The 20,517-nt window shown below is 52.9% G+C and overlaps 1 protein-coding gene across 1 annotated transcript; it reads right to left on the bottom strand.

The window, feature by feature from the left end:
- Positions 1 to 17,952: 17,952 nt before the first annotated feature.
- Positions 17,953 to 18,498, bottom strand: CDRT4 (CMT1A duplicated region transcript 4; the record flags this gene model as incomplete). Its single annotated transcript, XM_082679448.1, has 1 exon — positions 17,953 to 18,498. The coding sequence occupies one exon, from the start codon at positions 18,496 to 18,498 to the stop codon at positions 17,953 to 17,955; it is 546 nt and encodes a 181-aa protein (XP_082535574.1).
- Positions 18,499 to 20,517: the final 2,019 nt, after the last annotated feature.

The raw sequence follows: 20,517 nt of genomic DNA, 5'->3' as shown, positions 1-20,517 counted from the left end.
GAGCTTCAGCAGAGAAGGGAGGGGGAATAAGGTAGAAGCAGTGCATCTGGGGTTTTTTAGAGAAGAAACTGGGAGGAGGGCTTCCCTGGTGCTGCAGTGGTTAAGAATCCGCCTGACAACGCAAAGGACACAGGTTCGAGCCCTGGTCCGGGAAGATCCCACACGCCACGGAGCAACTAAGCCCATGCGCCACAACTACTGAGCCTGCGCTCTAGAGCCCGTGAGCCACGACTACTGAGCCCACGTGCCACAACTACTGAAGTCCACACGCCTAGAGCCCGTGCTCCGCAACAAGAGAAGCCACCGCCATGAGAAGCCCGCGTACCACAACGAAGAGTAGCCCCCGCTCACCGCAACTAGAGAAAGCCCGCGGGCAGCAACGAAGACCCAACATAGCCAAACATAAATAAATTAATTAATTAAAAAAAAAACTGGGAGGAAAGAGAAGAGATTTGTGGGAAGTGGAGAGAAGGCTCAACAGCACCAATTGCAGGAAACGTGGACACAACCCACACTGGCTCCCCATCAAGGAAACCTGCAGTAAAGAGTCACTTTACTCATCAAGGTCTGGGGCTCAAGGGTGTGTCTCTTTGGGATGTGTCAGTTGTCGGATTGGGAGTCACCTGCTAGAGTGGGAATCCAGGCGGCTGAGAAGATGAGGCAGAGCCCCGAGAAGCATTGGGAAGCAGCCCATCTCTGCCCAGCAGCCCGGACGGCTGGAGTCAGGTCCCCACGCCCCAGGGTCCCACCACCGCAGCACGAGCCACGCACCCACTGAACTGGTTTCCGAGGGCTGTTGTCACAAAGTGCCGCGGACCCAGCGGCTTCGACAGCAGAAACTTGCTGTCTCACCATTCTGGGGGCTGGAATCCAAGATCAAGGTGGCGTCAGAGTTGCTTCCTTCCGAGCGCTGGGAGGGAAGGGTCTGCTCCCCGGGCGCCTCCTGGCTTGTAATGGGCACCTTCAGCCTCTGTGTCTGCCTCTGCGCCCCAGTTTCCCCTGTTACAAGGGCACCAGTCTTACTGGATCAGGGCCCACCCTAATGACCTTATTGTAACTTGACTACTTCTGTAAAGACCTGATTTCCAAACAAGGTCACATCCTGAGGGACCAGGGCTTAGGACAGATTTGGGGGTGGGCTCTGACACCTGCTGACAGCTCCACGGCCGTGCTCACCCTGCAGCTACATATCCCCAAGCTGTCCCATCCTCACCGTCCTCGGAACCCCGGCGTGGTGACCTCCCCCTTCCCGGTCCGCAGCCGGGTCCTGAGTTTCCTCCTGTGCTGCCGGTTCCCTGGTCGATGCGGGGGTGGGGACTGAGGAGAGGGGAGAACCTCTCGGGTGGGCTCAGATCCCGCCCAGGGGAGGCTGAAGTTGCTCCCACGTTACGATGCCCGCCGATTACAGCTTCGTCCCTGGGGGGGCCTTCAGGTGGCTGGACGGACAGCCCTGGCCACCGCCCTGGGACACACTTGGCCTCATTGCTGCAGGGGTTCCTGGGCCCTCTTGAGGACAGGTCTGTTCCTCAACGCCTCGGTCCTCTGCCCTAGATGCCAGCTGGGGTCTGCGGCTGGAGGGACTGGGGAGCAAAGGGCACATTGGGCCGCCCAGCATCACTTGGGTGAAGGCTGGGGTTAGGATGGACAGCTGGCCAAAGGGCACAGGGAGGAAAGGGGCCTGAGACAAGATGGGAGGCGGGGCTGGATGGCGGGGCGAGGCGAGGCAGGGGGCGCTGCTTAGACAGACATGATGTGTTTCTGCAAGGGGAGCCAAAGATTTGCACTAAAACCCCAATCCCTGGCACGCACACCAGGGACTGTGGTTCCTGACGAGAGCAATTTACGTTTGGGAAAGGTTTTTAATCATGTGCTAGAGGATTCGTAATTGTAGGGCTTCTTAAAACTACTGGTTTGCCTGCTGAGCTCCCAGGGTGTGCTAAGCCTCCTGCAAGGAAATGGGGAAGAGCCCGACCAGCCTCCAGAGCCCCTCCCACGCCCTCTGCCCCCGCCTCCTCCCCGCCTCCAGGCTGGCCACCCAGCTTTCACCTGCTTGACTTCACCCCAGCGTGACTTCAAAGGTCTCTGTGATTACAAAAAGAGACCTCTGTGATTATATTATTTTATATATAACATCAATGTATATTATTTATAATATCACACTGTATTATTTTATACATTAAAATATCTATTATATATACATATGTATATATATGCCACTGATTTAGCTAACGAGTTCTCCATGCATATAAAATCATTCAAAATATAAATATTCAATGACAAGGTCCTACTGTAGAGCACAGGGAACTATATTCAATATCCTGTGACAAAGCATAATGGAAAAGAATGTACATGTATGTATAACTGAGTCACTTTTCTGTATAGAAGAAATTAACACAACACTGTAAATCAACTATACTTCAATAAAATTTTTTTAAAAATTTTAATATATATATACATATTCAACTTACATATGATCTCTCTTTTCTGAATCACATTTGCTACGTGGAGTCGACACCTGTGTCTGTAATTCATTCCGAATAAGAAAGGGCATCTTCAACACAACAGGAAATAAACTCTAACTCGAGAGGAGATCTGTCCCTAAGGAAGATGCTCCAGCCGTCAAAAACAAGAAATATTTGGATGGAGACAGTCTTTGGCTGGGATGCTCTTGGCCGGTCCTGTATGTACCACATCAATGCTTCAAAGTTAAGCCAGCTGAGAGGACCAGCTGTTCTTCCCCAAAGAGGCCATGGATGCCGAGATGTTCTATAGATCTGACTGCCTCCGTGGAAGCCCCTTCTGGGAAAGGAAGGGCTGAGCTCGCAGGGCTGCGCCCCTTCGCACAAGCTGCACGGTCCTGCCTCAGAGGTGCGCTGTCTGAGAAGCAGGTTCTGGGGCCATCTTCCTGAGTTAAAGTTCTCACGTGTGGGCCTGGGTTGCAGCAAGCAGAGCGGCTGGAAGGAGAGACATGGGTGGCTGCCTGTGCTGGGCTCACTTTAATTCTGTTCCCAGTCCTTAGTGGGGCCTCCTGTCCGAGAAGCCCTGTGCTCCGAGCTGGGGGTCCCGAGGGTAGGGAACGAGGGTCCTTGTTGTGTGGTCGGGGGAGGGGCCCCACGCACAGATGATGAAATGTCCTGTGTAAGGTGCTGTACTCTGGTCCCAGGGCCCCGAGGTGGGGCAGGGCCCGTTTGGAGACGCAGCGAGGCTCTCTGAGCTCCTGGCAACCTCGCCTGCACTCCCATTGCGGGACTTTCTTGATGGACTCTGGGTCTATAAATACCTCCAGCTGTGGCGAATGCCCTTGCACAGAAGGATAGAATTTCAGCGTTTGAAGCAAGCACCATCTCCACGAACCCCTGCGCTGGTCTGATGCGGGAAGCCCCTCCAGCACACCCTCACGGGTCGGCGTTTTTTTGATTGCCCTCAGGACAGGGTGCTCACTCCCACCTGGCAGGGGCTGGGACTACCTGGGCACCCGCTCAGAGGCGCCTCGTCTGTAGAGCCTGCATCCTGTTTGGGGCATGTGAGGCTGAGGAATGATGTTCGCTGTGTGTCTGGCTTGCTCGGCTTGCCCAGGGCCCCAGGCTCTGGGATGCCGGAGCCTCGGGTTACATCCCAAAGTGGTGCAACCGAGCGGCCAGCTGCCAGCGGTCCTTCTGGAGGCACCCGGCTCCTCAGGGTACGGCATGTGCCTCTCAAGGCAGCCGGCCCAGCCAGAGGGTCGGGGCCAGCACACGGTGCCCCTGCATCTGGCCCCCTGCTCGGCCACAGGCCCTGCGGTGACCTAAGCCCCGCCTGGCCTGGCCGTCAGCTCAGCTCAGCCCGTAGTGCCTTGGGCTCTACTTGGATGTGCTGCTCGCCTGGCTTTGGAGAGTCCTTTTTTTTTTTAAATTTTATTGGAGTATAGTTGATTTACAACGTCGGGTTAGTTTTGGGTGTACAGCAAAGTGAATCAGTTACACATCTACATAGATCCACTCTTTTTTAGATTCTTTTCCCATATAGGTGATTACAGAGTATTGAGCAGAGCTCCCTGTGCTATACAGCCCGGCCCTATTAGGTATCTAGTTTATATATAGTAGTGTATATGTGTCAATCCCAGTCTTAGCTTTGGAGAGCTCTAATCTCACATCTTTCGTTTCTGCTGTGGCCCGGGGGGTCCCCTTCACTATTCCAAGTGCATCAGAGTTCCCGTGAGCACAGGGGCTCTGTCTCTCCTGTAAAGTCACATCACTGCCACCGTCAGTCCCAAGTCCCCCCAACCCAGTGCATCTTCCAATCCTCCCCAGAGCCACCCCCCACTAACCCCGCCTTTTCTCAACTTCCATGGCACTTTCGTACCACACCTGCCCAGCCAGGACCCCACCGCATCCTCTCTCCTGCTACTTCCCACCGATTTTCTCTCTGTCGGCCTCCTCCCAGTGAGCCCCTAACAGAAGAATTTTGTCTCATCCCCCTTTAATCCCCTTTGAAGCACATCATAAGTTTCAATGTTTGTTCAATGAAGAAATGAATACAGTTTGAGCCCTGTCCTCAAATAACCTCATAATCTATGGGGGGGGGGCGTGGGGGGCAGGGAAACGATAACAATCACTGCAAACCGGCAGGAGGGGGGGCAGCAGCACAGGGCCAGTCACCCCAGGGTCCTTGGTGATGGTCTGATTGCTTGATAAGATGTGCACACGATCTGTCTCTTTCTTCTCGTGAGCCATCGCATCCAAACATCAAGTCGGCTTTAGTCCTTACAACGCACCCTTGGGTTTATGCTAAAATAAGGAGACGTGTCATCATGAAAATCACAGTGATTGCGCTTGGGCGATGATTTGCAGTCTTCAGAGCTTTCTGTGAACAGAGCGTTTGCATGTGGCAGTGACGGGCTAGATGGTTTCTGGAACTCTTTCTAGATCAAATCCCCTTACGTTACAGAAAAGAACAGGTTTTCCAAGTGAGTTTCCCCAGTTCCTGCAGGGGTGTGGGCTACCAGGCAGCATCTTTGCTTCCAAGACCTTATTCAGAAAAATACCGTGGCGGGCACCGTGACACCCCCTTACCTGGCGGTGACAGATTACCCCTGGCTTTCCCACCTGTACCTGGAGGTTCCCCAAACCATTTGCCCCTGAGCACAGACCCCTCTCAGGTGTTCTCCTGCTCCCGTGGTTGAAGCCCACAGGAGTAAAACTCTTCTCTGATTGAACTTTATTGCAGTATAGTGAAGATGTTTCCTCCATTTAAGACATCTGGGAGAGTCCCCTCTGGGAGGGTGTATTGATTTTAGTAGGGGCCCAGTCTGAGATGATTTCTAGGTCAATAGGTGTATAATCTTAGTGGGCATGGTGGTGAAGTGGACTCTTCGGGAAAAAAAAGGAAAAGAAGTCCTGATTTGTAGTGTCTGCTGATTTCTGTGGTGTAAATACTCCCACCGTGGTCGATTTCAAGCTGCCAAAGTCATGTGGTGGAGTTGGCAACGTGCCAGCCGTACTCGGCATTGGAAAGAGACATGCACAGTTGGCTCTTAGGAGCCTGCACGAGCAGCTGCTCCAGCCACCACGTTTACTGAGATGTTTCTAGGAGCTAGGCATTTCTTTAGGCTCACTGAATCCGAGCACTTCACTGTGATTTATATACAGAAATAGGAACAATTACAAATCCCTTCCTCTCAGGTTTTGTGAGGATTGAAGTCACACAAATGACTTAGAGCACGCCTGGCACGCAGGACGCTCATAGTAAACAAACACAACTGTAACTGTCCTTATTACTACGTACATCATCTCAGTTACTTTTTTTTTTTTTTTTTTTTGGCTGTGCCACGTGGCTTGTGGGATCTTAGTTCCCCAACCACGGATCGAAGCCAGGCCCTCGGCAGTGAAAGCACGGAGTCCTAACCACTGGACCGCCAGGGAAGTCCCTCAGTTACTCTTTTCGACAGCCGTGTGCCGCCGATGTCTGTCGGTAGCGAGCAGGAGCCTGACTCGGTGAGCATGTGTGTGGTAAGAGCGAAGAGCGCCGCACAGGCTGCTGATCTATTGAGAAGACGATGCCACACGTTTATCTTTTGACCCCAACTCCCATTTTACCAGACCTCCCTGGGGATGAACTGTGATAGTTTTATACATCAGTTGGGCTGGGCTAAGGGATGCCCAGATAGCTAGTAAAACATTATTTCTGGGGGTCAGTGAGGGTGTTTCTGGAGGAGATTAGCATTTGAATCCATAGACTGAGTAAAGATCACCCTCCCCTGTGCAGGTGGGCCTCATGCAATGGGCTGAGGGCCTGAGTAGAACAAAAAGGTAGAGAAAGGGCAAATTCTCTCTCTCTCTCTCTCTCTGCTTGAGCTGAGACACGCATCTTCCCCTGCCCTCTGGCACTAATGCTCCTGTTTCTTGGGCTTTTGGACTCGGACTAGCCCTTACACCATCAGTTCCCGAACTCCCAGGCCTTTAGCTCGGACTCATTTAGACCACAGGCTGTCCTGATTCTTCAGCTTGCGGAGAGCCGACCGTGGCCTTTCGTGGCCTCCATCACGCCGTGAGCCAAGGCCTATAATAAGTCTCTCACACCTGTCAGTTGAGCCGGGCCCTCACTGAAGTTTGGGGGCGGTTGTGTGGGGCACTGGCCTGGAGGCAGGGGACCCCCCTCACCTGACCTGTACTCACAGCTCCTTCACCTCCTCCCCCCAGCCCCATCATCCTCTCCCGCCCTCTCTGTCTCAGACACACGTCCACGTGGTCCTCGAGAAAGGGGTGAGCCCAGCTGTGCATGGGGCCCATCGGCCTGGGTGGGAGAACCAGGTGGGATCCCTCCTCCGGGCCTGCGAGTGCCAAGCTCTGGGCACCTCCTGAGGTTTGGGCGATTGTGCAGGACAGATGCTTGCGGGGAGGTCTGGGTACTCTTACAGCTGCTCCCCGGGGCCCCGCACACTCTCTCCTGGGGCGGCCGACGGCCCCCCGGCCAAGCTGTCCAGGGCGGGCGTGTACAATGGAGGCCTGTTCCTGGGGAACCAGGAATATTCTAAGAGAAAGAAGCCGGGAAGGAAAAAATGTCTACGTATCTGGTTTTGCTTCCCACGCGTCACCCACTGCAAACATTGACTTCATACCAAAAGCTCCCACTGAACCGGGGACCGGCGACTCGAGCAGCCCGGGCGGAGGAAGGCCGCTCTGCCCAGCTCTGGCCCTGCGTCAGCCTCACGGCCTTGGTCCCGTGCTCCATGCTTTCGGTCTCCTGGAACGTTTGACCGAATCGTCGGCACCAGTCATATTCCAAGGGTGACAAGGGAGGAATTTCTTTCTGCTTTGCGTTTTCCTTCTATTTTGGTATCACTTTTCTAAGTGGAAAGGGAGTGCCTTCAGACTGATGGGCAAGTTCAAGTTCGGACGCTTCCCATCACATCCGAGGGAGGTACCCCAATCCCAGCACACCTTCAGCACCTCAGGTGGCAGGCAGGTTATCACCTCCAGGAAGGGAAGGAATACAGGTAGCTTTTATTTTGCTGTCGACCTTTTAGCAGGAAACGGGGCTTGTCAGTTAAAAGGATGAAGGAGCCTGCCTTCCACTCACCAGTCTGATCACCTAAGAGAAAAGGGGGCAATTTTACTACCTGAAAATCACTTTCATTCTCGCCAAAAGGCTCAGGGGCCACCAGAAAAAAACTTCAGAAAGGCCCTCGGGGCTTTTACACTCTTATCAGACAGTAAAAGAGATTTTTAAAGCTGCAGTAATGAAAACAGTTTGATTCTGTCACACAGACAGATCAGTGAGCTGAAATAGAAAGTCCTCAGAGAGACTGGAACACGGCACGCTTTAAGGTATAAGAAAGGGAAATTCCAATCACTGAGGGAAAGGTGGATTATCCAATAAGTGTTGTTGGAAAAACTGGCCAACCCAGAGGGGACAAGTTCAACTGCATCCTCCTTCATGTCTTTATACTAAAATCAATTAAAGGTAAAAATATATATTTAAGAAACAGAAAAGCTGTAAAAGTACCAAAAAGGAACATGAGGTAATTTTTTCATGTACTCTTGGGAGAGGAAAAAGCTTTTCTAATTAAGGCAACATTCAGAAGCCATAAATAAAAGTATTGATGAGGTTGACTGTAAAAGTATTTAAATTTTATCCATACCAAAAATACTAAAATGACATCAAAATACAAGTGAAAAGGTGGGAAAATATTTGAAAGATGGGTTATGAACAAAGGACTGAAGGGCTTAAGATAAAAACAGGACTTGCGAACCACAGGTTAAAGACCAACAAACCAATTTTTTTTAATTAGGAAAAGATATAAACAAGTGGTTCACAGAGAGAGAGAGAGAGAGAGAGGAAAAAAGGAAATGGCATATAAACAAATGCAAAGAAGAAAGAAGAAAGAGATGAAAATCTGTAAAATTTTTACTGATTAGGTTGGCAAAGATCAAAAAGTTTGCTAACACACGTGTTGATTAGGATGGGGGGAAACAGGCCTTCTCACCACTGTGGGGGGATGTGAATAGATGTGGCCTTTTCCGAAAGCAATTTGATAGTTTCTGTCCAGATGAGAATAAAAAGTGGCTACCACACCCCAGGAACTCCTCGTGTGCTGATGTGTCCCCGTGTGAGCAGAGACGTGGGACACATCAGCTCTGTTTCTGGCTAAAGACCAGAAACCACCCAAACGTCCATCAAGGGAAGGCCGGCTGAATAGCTGAGTTCATGACCGACACTCACAGGACCTTACACCCTGCAGCTGCTTAAAAGGATGCAGTGATCCTATGTGTTCCAAGAGAAACAACCTCCAAGATGGCTACATGGGAAAAGCACCGGGTAGGACAGTGTGTATCGTATGACGTGTGTGTACATTCATTCAACAAAGCTTTCCCAAGCAGCTACCTTGTACCAGGAACTGTTCCAAGCGCTGGGGATACAGCGGTGAACAAGAGAGACAGACCCTCTGCTTTCCTGAGCTGATATCCTACTGCGACAAGCAATAAGTAGATGGTGGAGTGGTCCAGCAGGTGGAAAGTGATACGGAGAAAACCAAAGATACGTGTGAGGAGTGCAGGGAATGGGCTGCAGCAGATAAGCTTCTCAGAGAAAAGCTCCGCCGAGAAGGGGGTACTTGAGCCAAGACTCTCAGGACGTGAGGGAGAGAGCTATGCACGTGGATGGGGAGGAGCCTTCCAGGCAGGAGGGTGGCAGGTACAGAAGCCTGAGAAGGGAGCCTGATGGCTGGCGTGATGGGGTCCAGGAGGCTGGAGCTGCCAGGGCGAAGGAGAACGTGGAGAAGAGGTCCAGAGAGGAGACTAGAAGAGCTGGCTGGCTGTTTGAAGGGCTCTGGTTTCTTACTAAGAGGGGATATGACGTGATATGACTTCAGGTTTTCAGAGAATAACATTTCCAAAGGGACACACATCTACTGGTTAGGGGTGGTCACCTCTTGGGAGAGGGACAGGCGGAGGCAGGCAGGGAGGTGGGGACAGAGAACTGTTTTTCATCATATTCCACGGACGTCTTTTTGGCTTCTTGACCATGTACAGGCGCGTTGTTTTTTCCGTCTTTTAAAGAGCCTTTTTGCCCTGAGTGAAACACAAAATAAGGAACTTCCCCCAGAAAGGGACTCCTTTATTCCTGGGTGGCTGCATAATCCAGGGATTGCCTGCATGATGTCTTGGGTTGCGCTCCCCAAAAGCAGACTCTAAGATGAGGATTCAAGAACAAGGAGTCTACTGGGGACATGAACCTGGGAGACACAGCAGAGGAGTGGAAAAGTAGGGCAGAGGAGGAAAGGAGGCCGAGGGTCAGGGCATCCTTGAGGGGATGGCTACTCGGGTACCCGAGGCTCTGTCCCGCTGGGAACTCAGAGACAGCGTGGGACTGGCTCACTTATCCACCCAACGTAGGGGTAAGGAAGCTGGGCTATTTGTCCTCCACCTCCTGTTGGCCATACCGAGGGCAGCTCCGGGGACCTCAACGCCCTGTCCGTCTGCGGCAGGGCATCAAGAGAAAACTCCAGGTGGAGAGTGACTGGTGGCTGGGGTGTGGGCGGGGGAGGGGATGTGGACCAGTTGCCACAGAGCTCATTTTGCCTCTTTAAAGGACTGGCAATGGTTTGTCCCTCCAGCACTTCTCACCCTGCCTTTCGTAAAGAATGCTGCTCTTTAATTCATTACACGTGAAGATGGAATCGATCGAAGGGAACGGGGTGGGCTTGGAGACGTTTCGAAAAACCCAAGTCTCCTGGAGCACGAGAGACAGGGATCGTCCCGGAACCAGGGTGTGGATGCAAACACCACCTGCCTGTGGTGCTCTGCTGGGAAAGAAAGTTTCAACAGAATCTTTAGCTTGCCTTTTTTTTTTTAGGAAAAGGAATTGTAGATGGCGGTCCGTGTTTGGATGTACCTGGGATGCCCCACCCTCTCATCCACCCTGTTTGTGTCACTGTCCTGCTCCAAGCTCAGCTCTTGCAGGAACCCTCCTGAAGGAATTCCAGCTGCCTGCTCTGGGCTACCAGGACAGGCCCCGCCCTCGGGCCTCCTGGCCCCTTCCCCGGCCCATGACAGGCGTCAGCAGCAGATCGGGAAGATTTGGAGGGACTGCATTCAAATCCTCGGCCAAATCACTGGACCTCTCTGACCCTCTGTTCCCTTGTCTTCAGAACGACTGGGTGAGATTAAAGGAGCCACCCTTCCACATCCTCCCTCATTCTGTGTTTCTAAAGCATCTGGGTTTTGGTACAGCCCATGAACTGACTCAGAAACTATCATGACCAAACAATGGAGCTCAGAAGGCTCCGAGCAGGCCCAGCTTTGCTGGAACAAGGCACAGTTTCTCAGGTTGGCAACATGGAGTCAGTGGATGACTTGGAAGGGGACCCCTGCCACTTGAGGAGGCGATGCCTGTATATACTTCTAACATCACTTGTGAGCTCCTCAGAGGCGGGCCGTACATCCCGCTTTTCCTCACCCCCCATATTTAAGGGTGAGCTATAATGTTCACAGTGCCGGGCCAGGGAGAGAGGAATCCAAACAGGGTTTAGTCTCCACCAACAGATCTTGCTATTTCCCTGCCTAAAACCCCGCAGTGGCTGTTGGTCATTCTTAGGAAAAAGTCTGTCTTTCGTTTTTGTGTCTTGAGGTGACCCACTCTCACACCCTGCCTCCCCAGACTCCACTTGGGTCCCTCAGCCCACACCCGCCCCCGACACTGGGGCTTCTCAGAATGTGCTCTTCAGACCTCCTTCAAATATATAATACGGTATTATTAGCTATAATCAGCATGCTGTACATTAGATCCCATTCATCTTATAACGGGAAGTTGGTACCCTTTGACCAATATCTCCCCACTCCCCCCACCCCCAGCTCCTGTAACCACCACTCTATTCTCTGTTTCTCTGAGTTCAGCTTTCTTAGATCCTACTTATAAGTGATATCGTAAAGTATTTGTCTTCCTCTGTCTAACTTATAAAATAGGCCTTTTATTGAGACTGTGTCTTTGCTGGTTTAATAATTTTTCAATAAACAAATAAGGGCTGCACTTTCATAAATTTGTTCAGAGGTGATGTGCTGGTGATGGTAGTGGGGATGGAGTTGCAGATGGGGGAGGTGAAGGTGAAAGTGGTGGTGATGGTCACAGTGGTGGTGATGATACTAGTAATAGCTGTAGATGGAGGTGAAGGTGGAGGTTGTGGTATTGGTGATGGTGGTCATGATGTTTGTGCTGGTACTGGTGGTGGTGATGGTGGCGGAGGTGGTAGTGGTGGTCACAGTGGTGATGGTAGTGGTGGTAATGATGTCAATGGTAGTGGTGGTGGTGGTGATGGTGGTGGTGGTGATGGTGGTGGTGGTGGTGGTAGTGATGGTGGTAGTGATGGTGGTGGTGGTGGTGGTGATGGTGGTGGTGGTGGTGGTGGTGGTGGTGGTGGTGGTGGTGGTGGTGGTGGTGATGGTGGTGGTGGTGGTGGTGGTGATGGTGGTGGTGGTGGTGGTAGTGGTGGTGGTGGTGGTGGTGGTGGTGGTGGTGGTGGTGGTGGTGATGGTGGTGGTGGTGGTGGTGGTGGTGGTGGTGGTGGTGGTGGTGGTGGTGGTGGTGGTGATGGTGGTGGTGATGGAACTGCTGATGGAGATGGTGGTGGTGCTGTTGTGTGTATCCTGCCAGGAGCTTCCCACCCTTGGACATCAGAAGGCATAACTTCCCCACATTCTGCCAGCAGGATCCCGAGAGGACTAGACAAAGCCCTCTGCTAACTGTTCTGAAGCCCCAACTGCACTGTGTTCTCTTGAATATTGTGATTGTCTTCTCCAGGCCAGGAGAACTAAACCACCTCTTAGAAATGGGCCACTTGGTATCCCAGTGGCAATTCTGTGACTAAGAGGGAGGTTATTGACCCGGGAAAGGAAGGTGGAGGTGGCTCCAGTGTCTCCAGGATTAAGGGGGAACTGGCCCTGGATTCTGAGTTAACAGGCATGAGTTGAGATCCATATTGGAGGTGGAGCTGGCCCTCACCAGGGAACAGCATTCAGATTTAGGCTGTGGGCCTCCCAAAAGAGACACTTCCAATAGAATTGTAATTTACTCTGTTGTGCTTCTGCCACGCCCAGGCCTTCAGGGTAGACTTGCTGATGCGACAACCTGGGAGAGCCGTGCTTTGAGAAACCACAGGGGGACCCGATGGCTGGGCTGGGGAGAAGTGGGACAGCAGTGACCTGGGACCCTGGGGCAACTGCTCTGGAGTGAGACAATGGCCAGGGTGACAGGGGCCCTGAGGGGCGGTTTCGTGAGCTACGCAAGCATTCCTCAGAGCTTCCCAGAGAGCGTCTGGGCGCTCCCCGTGGGCCTCAGGAGGGAGGCTGAGACCCACGATCCCGGCATTAAAGGGACCTGCTTCTCCTAAAGTTTGTGGAGCCTGGGCCATCTCGGCTCCCTTCTACCGCAGGGAGCCGGAGCCACTTAAAACAAGCGTCATTTAATTTTGCAATGGCAAAAAAAAAAAATAACAATGAAATTCAAATGGAAAGGAAGGAGGGGGGAAAGAAAAGGAGGGAGAGGCTCTGCAGACGAGGGCAGAAAGAGGAAGGGCGTAGAGCAGGGACCCTGCCTTCCCCGGGGTTGAAGCGCACCCCTTGCCCCGGTCTACAGAGGGACCTCCACAAACCCGGAAATGCTGGTAGAAAGCACGGAAGGCCAGAACTGGTCTCTTTGCTCCGAGACCTGGGGAAGTTGAGGTGAGGCTCAGTGGGCCAGAGGCCAGATGCTGAGGGCTTGGGCCTGGTCCCCGCCCGGGGTCTGGTCAGGGAAACACAGGGGCTAGAGGCCTGCCTTGAAGCTGCCTCGCCAGCCCTCCAGCCAAAAAGGCAGGAAGTGAGTGGCCTGGGGTGAGCAGCGTGCAGATGTGGGCGCCGCCTCTGTGTTGCTTCGTGGGGCCGGGAGGGACAGGCCATGCCCTGAACCTCGGCGCAGCCAGGGGACAGCTCCATGGTGCTACAGAAACAAACAAGAGAGCCAGGCCAGCATACACTGAAGGCAGCTTTGCAAAGTTCAAAACCTTCAGCAGGCCACTACGCTTCAGTTTGGCCAAACTTGCGCCATGACCTCACCCCTTTTCATGAGCAGCTGTCCCGATCCGAATCCTGCTTCCTTCTCTAATCCCTTCCTCATGAGCCTGGGGAGGGTACATGAGGAGCTCAAGGCAAGAACGCCCTCACAGAATCCTGTGCTTCTCTGTAACACCCCTCGCAACCGCGATGGCATGAAGTGATTGTCCGGTGTCTGCACCACCAGACGGAAGCCTGAGTGTCTGCCCTGCTCACGGCTGGGCCCCCAGCAGGGTACCTGGCACAAGCCAGCACCCAGTGCATATCTGTCGGGTGCCCTCGATCGGCACCCGAGAAACTGTTAGGTCTATGAAATTTTGTCCCTTCTGATAAAGCCCGGAGGAAATATGTATAATTAACTTGGAATTCCATCAGACAGGCATGGATTGGTTGTTTAAAAGGACAGAATAACTAGATGTTAAATTTTAGGAGACTGTGTGTCCTGCTACTCTATCCCTCCCATGTCCTACAAGGAAGGGCACGTCCAAGGTGCCAGCTGGGTCCTTTGTTCGAATCACACTGTCAGGACCAGAAGGAACCTTACAGCAAAGGTGCCTGCCGCTTGCCTCAAACTTTCTACACAACCCGGCCAAGTGGTTTCTCCAGCCTCTGGATATTACAAAAGAAACCACCGCTTCGCCATGCATTCTGTTTCGGGTGTCAGGACCTGGTGTTGTAAGTAATTGAGCCCCAACCGTGTGCCAGGCTGTGGGCCGAGCTCTGGGAAGATGACCGTGAGCAGGGCTGACCTTGTCCAGATCTCACAGCCCTTCCAGACCCTCCTTCCTAGCTCTGCTGGTCCAGCGGCAGACGGTGAGTTAGCTCTGGTTCACGGGTCACACACGACGGGCTTCTAGTGAAGCCACTGCCTGACAGATGGGTCAGCAGCCACAGGCAGGACACACCTGCCCTCTTGAGGACGCGCCAGCAGGACTGCCGGTGATGAAACAGAGGAGGAGGGGAAAGAGGGGGAGAAGGGGGAGGGGACCCGGGTACAGGGGAGGCAGCCTGGACTTGGGCTTGAGGGCCTGGGTTCCAGTCCCAGAGGGGCTCACTTCCTTCAGGGTCAGCTAGGAAAGCATACAGAAGCCCCTGGACAGTGAATGGATGTAGACGCGCTGCAACACACAGAAGTGTGTGCACAGGTGCTGGCGCACGTGTGGCCCTCGGGGCGAGCTTCCTTCCAGCCGCCACTTTCTCTGGAACCAACTCCTCTCTCCACAAACCCCTCCTGACTGGCGGTCCGCAGAAACCATGCTGACTTGCTGGAAGCGTGTGCTTCTCACCTGCCTTGTCTACCAAAAGCATTGGAGGGTCCTGGGTGGCTGGACACTTAGACCTGAAGAGGAAGTGGATTGGTACCACGAGCTCTGCCCGGCCCCCAGCAGTAGCAGCTTCCTAGAAAGGCCTCAGGTCGAGTGGGAATTTTTATTTGCCCTGGAATAGAGAGCCTGGGAGAAGAGATGGGGGTCTTGGCATTAAGCCCAAGGTCATTTTCATGACACTGTTTATCCCGCCCTGTCCCATATGGACATCGGATCATGGTCAGGACCAAGGCACAGAATATGGGGTGCCAGCGGGCTCCACCTAAAGCTGGGGTGTTCCTGCATCCCCTGCCGGCCCTGCCCGCCCTCACCCCCACCCCTACTGCCCCAGAGGATCCCTCATGCACACGGCCCAGCCCCGCCCCGCTGGTTTAGGGCACTGCAGTGTGATTTTCAAGTGCCCAGGTAGCTGGCTGAGGCGCTGGGTCCCTGGGAAGAGATGCGGGTGGGGAGGGGTTAGTGAAGGAGGAAGAGGGAGGGTTTCCTGATTATTTGACAAACACAAACCCAGGTCTGAGCTTCAGTCCGGGCTCTGACGACATCAGCTCACAGTAAACCCCAGGCCCCTGTGGCCTCGATAACCTGCCGCCCCTGCCCGTCACTCCAGAAAGGAGGGGCTTCCAAGAAGCTTCTAGGAACGAATGACTCAGCTAAAGCTGAAAAGAGACGCTCGGTCCTGATGGGCACCCTGGCCAGCCCACATCTCACAAAGCACTTCTACGATCTTTTTTACCACCTCTGCCGACACGCGGAGCGAGGCTACGGGGCTGGGACTCTGCTGCGGGTCTCCGTCTCCAGGGACACGGAGCCAGTCCCTGCTTGGGGTCCCTGGGCTACGTGTGACTTCTCCTCCACCTCCCAGGACGCCCACCAAATCCCAGGGGTCAAAATCCTTACCTCGGGGTACCCAGCTTTTATCCATGTCCTAAGAAAAGATTAAGGGGACTGTGGGGCAGTCGCGCCTCCTACAGCAAGGTCCTCCGGCCCACGAAAGGAAGAGGAGGATTTGCTGTCTATCAAGTGCATGGCTCCCCCAGGCCCCTGGGTTGAGGCCTTCCCCCCGCCCCGCCCCCCCGCCTCCCTTGCCAAGTGGAGGGCTCCCAGGCCACCGCCAAGCACCCGGCCCGCACCCACCAGCACTGCAGCCTTGTTTACACAGTCACCCCCCCAGGGACCTGCGAACCCAGCTTGGCCTTGAAGGGACTCCCTCCTTTCCAAGGAATTAGACTGTTTCTCTCTCAAAAACGGCCTCAGGAGACAATGCGTCTGGACCACAGTCACAGACACAAGCCATTTTCATCACAGCATAGAGTGCGTATGTCCTTGGTTCCTGCTTGTGTGGTTGTAACAGGCTGAGAATTAAACTAATCTAAACAATACTATCTATAAAACAACCATTTTAACTTAGAGAGTATATGCGTGTAACAACTGCCAAACACCTAGAGATTTAAAAAAACAGAAACAACAAAACACCCAAAAAACTATGCGAACACTAACACAATGAGGATCTATAATCCATAGCTTCCCAAACATACTCTGGCTATAAACCCCCATAAAAGGAGAGAAGAGAGAAGAATTCTCGTTGGGAATTTATCACCAGCCTCCATGTCTATAAATGTTCCGTGGACCCAAATACAGTCATTCAGATTCACTGGGAATCACCTATTCTTTTTGCAAAAATTCAGCCTCTTCCAGCAACTAGCACATTGCATCTTCTATGTCTCCGTGAGGGAAACAGGGTGAGTATTAACTGCTTCACAAATATAAGCAGAGAAACTCAGGTGAGGGCAAAGAAGAGAGATGCTACCAATGAGGCCATGCTCAGCAGGCAAGCCCCAAGCCTGAGACCGTGTGGTCTGCCTGTCATAACTCAAGTCTCTTTGTGTCTAAAGACAGAGTCTTCTGCGTCCAGACTGAGTACAGCATCGTTTGCTTTGAGGTCAAGTGGGAACAGCTCAGAGCATGGGTGGACCAATGCCAGCTGCATCTGACAAAGCATAGCTGGGGTCCAGCCAGGAACCTCTCCCCCAGCCAACTGAGCTCCACAAGACTTAAAGAACTACAGGGGAGAAAAATCCTCCATTTCTCAGCAGGGGACGCCCGGGTCTCCACTGCCACTTTGTAAACCCTCCAAGGAGCAAACATCCCAATACCAGGTGCCAAGGCGGGCAGCAAGGTGGGATCGCCCAGAACCCCACCGGGCAGGTAGTGAGCTCATCTTCCCTTGGCTCCAAGCCCATCCTTTTGCACTCTGCTTTGAGATGCAGGACTTGGGATCCTGCAAATCACATTTCTGCTCCCCTCCCGGTGAGGCTCTGCCCATCAGAAGAGCCAGAGGGAGTCCGGAGGCTGAAGGAAGAAGAAGGAACTCGCTCCTGATTTGTTTCCTGTTTACCTCTGTCGGCTTCCTGTCCCTTTCTGTTTCCCCCAGCAATTCTCGTTCACTCGGACGGTGTCAACTCCTTCCAGAAACAAATATTTGAGTCCCATTTTGGTTTTCCGAACACTCTCAGAGCCAACTTCAGGGCGTCTGTCAGCCAAACAGCTCCCCCTCCTCAGAGGCAGGGCTGCCACCCCCAAAGGGGTCTCCTGCGAGCTCAGGACACCAGCGTCTGGGAGCTGAGATGCAGCCCACCTGCCCCTTCTCCGAGTGTCTAACTCTTAACGCCTTCTCTTTGTCCCCCCAGCCTGCTTCCTGCGGGCGCCCCCTCCATCCACATCTCTGTGCCCCCTTCCTGCCTTTGCAGCTACCTGGCTAGAAATTCTTTCTATCAAAGGATCTCTGGTGTGATTGCTGTCTCCTGCCTGGACCAGGACTGATTCACCCCCAGCTGGGTCCTAAGCATCTCTGGCAGGATCTAGAGCCCGGGGGCTTCCCACCCGCACATGACTGCACTGCCAGACGGGGTGCCCTCACCCCCTCCGTGGCCCACATTCCATCTGGTTGATCTCAGCCGACCTCTGCCCGAGCAGGGGCAAGTCCCAACGCAAAGGCCGTCACGAAATATGTGGCAAATGGCCCTTAACTGCTGTACAAGCTTGGGGGCGGCTGCGGGGACTCCCTGTTAAACGTCGGGGTGTTTCTCCTCGCCGGCCAGCAGTGAGCGGTACGGAAGCACCCTCATCCTCGGCTTCCGGGAGAAGATGATCTTGTTGTAGTCGGCGGTGGGACTTGCCCTAGCATCCGCGTGGAAGTGGGTGCGCTCTGGAACCACGGGGGGACCCGTGTCCGACATGGAGAAAGAGCCCCACGCCGAGAGCATGGTCTCTGACCCCACGTCCTTGAACATCATGTTGCCTAAGGACGTGAAGGACTTTCTCCTTTCCAGCTGGATGACGCTGGGAGGCTTTCTCTGCCTGCATGTCGGCCGGCTCTCCTCGGCCGTTTGCAAGCGTTCCACGTCTCTGGCTTTGCTTTTCTCAATCAGTCTTTTCACCAGCGGGGATGTGTACGTGACATAGGCGGGCCACAGGTCATGTTTCTCAAGCAGATTCACAGGAAGCCCGATGTTTTCTGTCAGTTCTACCGGCAACGAGAAATACGGGCAATTTAGAGGCACTCGCGGCCAATGATTCCATTCTTTAAGGGTCGGAGGGTATCGGAACCACATGTTGGATTTCCCCCCCATCATGCATGATAGCCCTTCCATCCCCCGTATTCAGTGGGAATAAAATGAAATCCAAAGTTAGGAGACATGGACTTTCCTGGCAGTCCAGCAGTTAAGACTCTGTGCTTATCGGAGAATGGATTACTTTACAGGTTCATCCGCGAACATTGGAAAGTCCCAGGGAATGTGTCCACTGCCTCCTGCCAACGTCCAAGGACTAAGAGATCGGGTGGCTTCTAACAAGGTCACGGGTGAGGTGGGGAGCTGTGACCCCACTTTGAGAACCATCGGTCCAGGGCCACGCCACTCCACCTCTGTGAGCACTAAACCCCGGGAGAGCCTGGGAAAACACGGCGGCGGGGTCCCGCCCCAAGGATGCAGACTCCGCAGAGCTGCTCTGGGGACTGGAGAACTTGCATTTCTAAGTCACTCCCAGGCGCCGCTGCTGGTTTGAGCACCTCCTGTGAGTGGTCCTGGTTGAGGCTGAATAAGCTCTAAATCTTTCTTTTGGCTGCAACATACACGAGGACCGGCTTGTGCAGGTGGGAAACGCGGCCCTCAGGTGAGCGACTGCCAGACTTTCCACCCCTTTTCCCTCCTCATCGAGGAACCACTGTGGAAGGCAAGCGAGCGAGCTCTTGACGGGGGTCACCTTCAACGCCACTGCATTTATAAGTAACACTCCCAATGTCAGTGTTTTATTATAATATACCTCACGAAGCATAGCATCCTAAAGATTCATTCAAACTCTTAAAAAAAAAAAAGCGAGTTTTTGTCAAACCTAGTCAGATCCAGGCCTCATGGATTCCTTACTGCTAAGTGTTAGTGGCAATCTTTCATGACAATACGTTTTTAGGAGAATTCACAATATCATTTTTCTGAAGCTAGAAATAATGCTCAAATAGTCCTCTAAGCTAGAGAGAGTTTCATGTAATAATAATGATGATAAAATGGAAGTTGAAGCACCTTATGTCTCCTTCTAAGACCTAGAATGTCAGGCCATCCATTCCAAGTCCCCAGCAACACAGAGTATGTCATCCAAGGGGTCACTGTCCTTGCTTGCCCACCTCTAACCAAAGGAATTCCTGGCTTATCCTCCACGTTTGTAGGGCTATTAGAAACGTGAGTACCAGGAGTCCCCTGGCGGCCTAGTGGTTAGGACTCGGCGCTTTCACTGCCGTGGCCCGGCTTCAATCCCTGGTCAGAGAACTGAGATCCCACAAGTCATGCGGTGCGGCAAAAACAAAACAAAACAAAAACAAACTAACAAACAAAAAACACATTGAATTATACAATAAAAATAAGTGTATTTTTTTTTTTTAAGTAAGAAATGTGAGTACTTCTCCCCATACATACAATAGGATTAATCAATCATGTCAGACGGTGGAAAAATGCTCTGAACCGGTGATATTTGGGGGATGTGGGATCATTCATCCTTGCTTCTAAGCCTCTAGTTTATGAGCCCTGAAGCTTCAGAGAAGCCCAGTTACTAGTGAATCGTTCGTTTCAACAGCATCCCCCTCAGAGCCCCTTGCCCCATCCCGCTGCTCCCATAACAGCCTCCATGGCTGATAGGACAATTCCACAGACTGGTAGGTGTTCTCACGCCTGCTGATGCAGAGACTAGGATACTGTACAATCAAGGGTGGGAATGTCCGAGACAGCCTCAAAACTCACGGGGAGGACTTGTTTAAAAATCAAAGGAAAAGGGACTTCCCTGGTGGCGCAGTGGTTAAGAACCTGCCTGCCAATGCAGGGGACATGGGTTCAAGCCCTGGTCCAGGAAGATCCCACATGCCGCGGAGCCACTAAGCCCGTGCATCACAACTACTGAGCCTGCGCTCTAGAGCCCGCAAGCCACAACTACTGAGCCCACACGTCGCAACTACTGAAGCCTGTGCGCCTAGATCCTGTGCTCCACAACAAGAGAAGCTACCACAGTGAGAAGCCCGCACACCGCAACGAAGAGTAGCCCCCGCTCGCCGCAACTACAGAAAGCCTGCACGCAGTGACAAAGACCCA

The sequence above is a fragment of the Grampus griseus genome, assembly GCF_964374135.1.
Source record: "Grampus griseus genome assembly, chromosome: 20".
NCBI lineage: Eukaryota > Metazoa > Chordata > Mammalia > Artiodactyla > Delphinidae > Grampus > Grampus griseus.
This window is presented reverse-complemented; position numbering and strand designations above follow the sequence as displayed.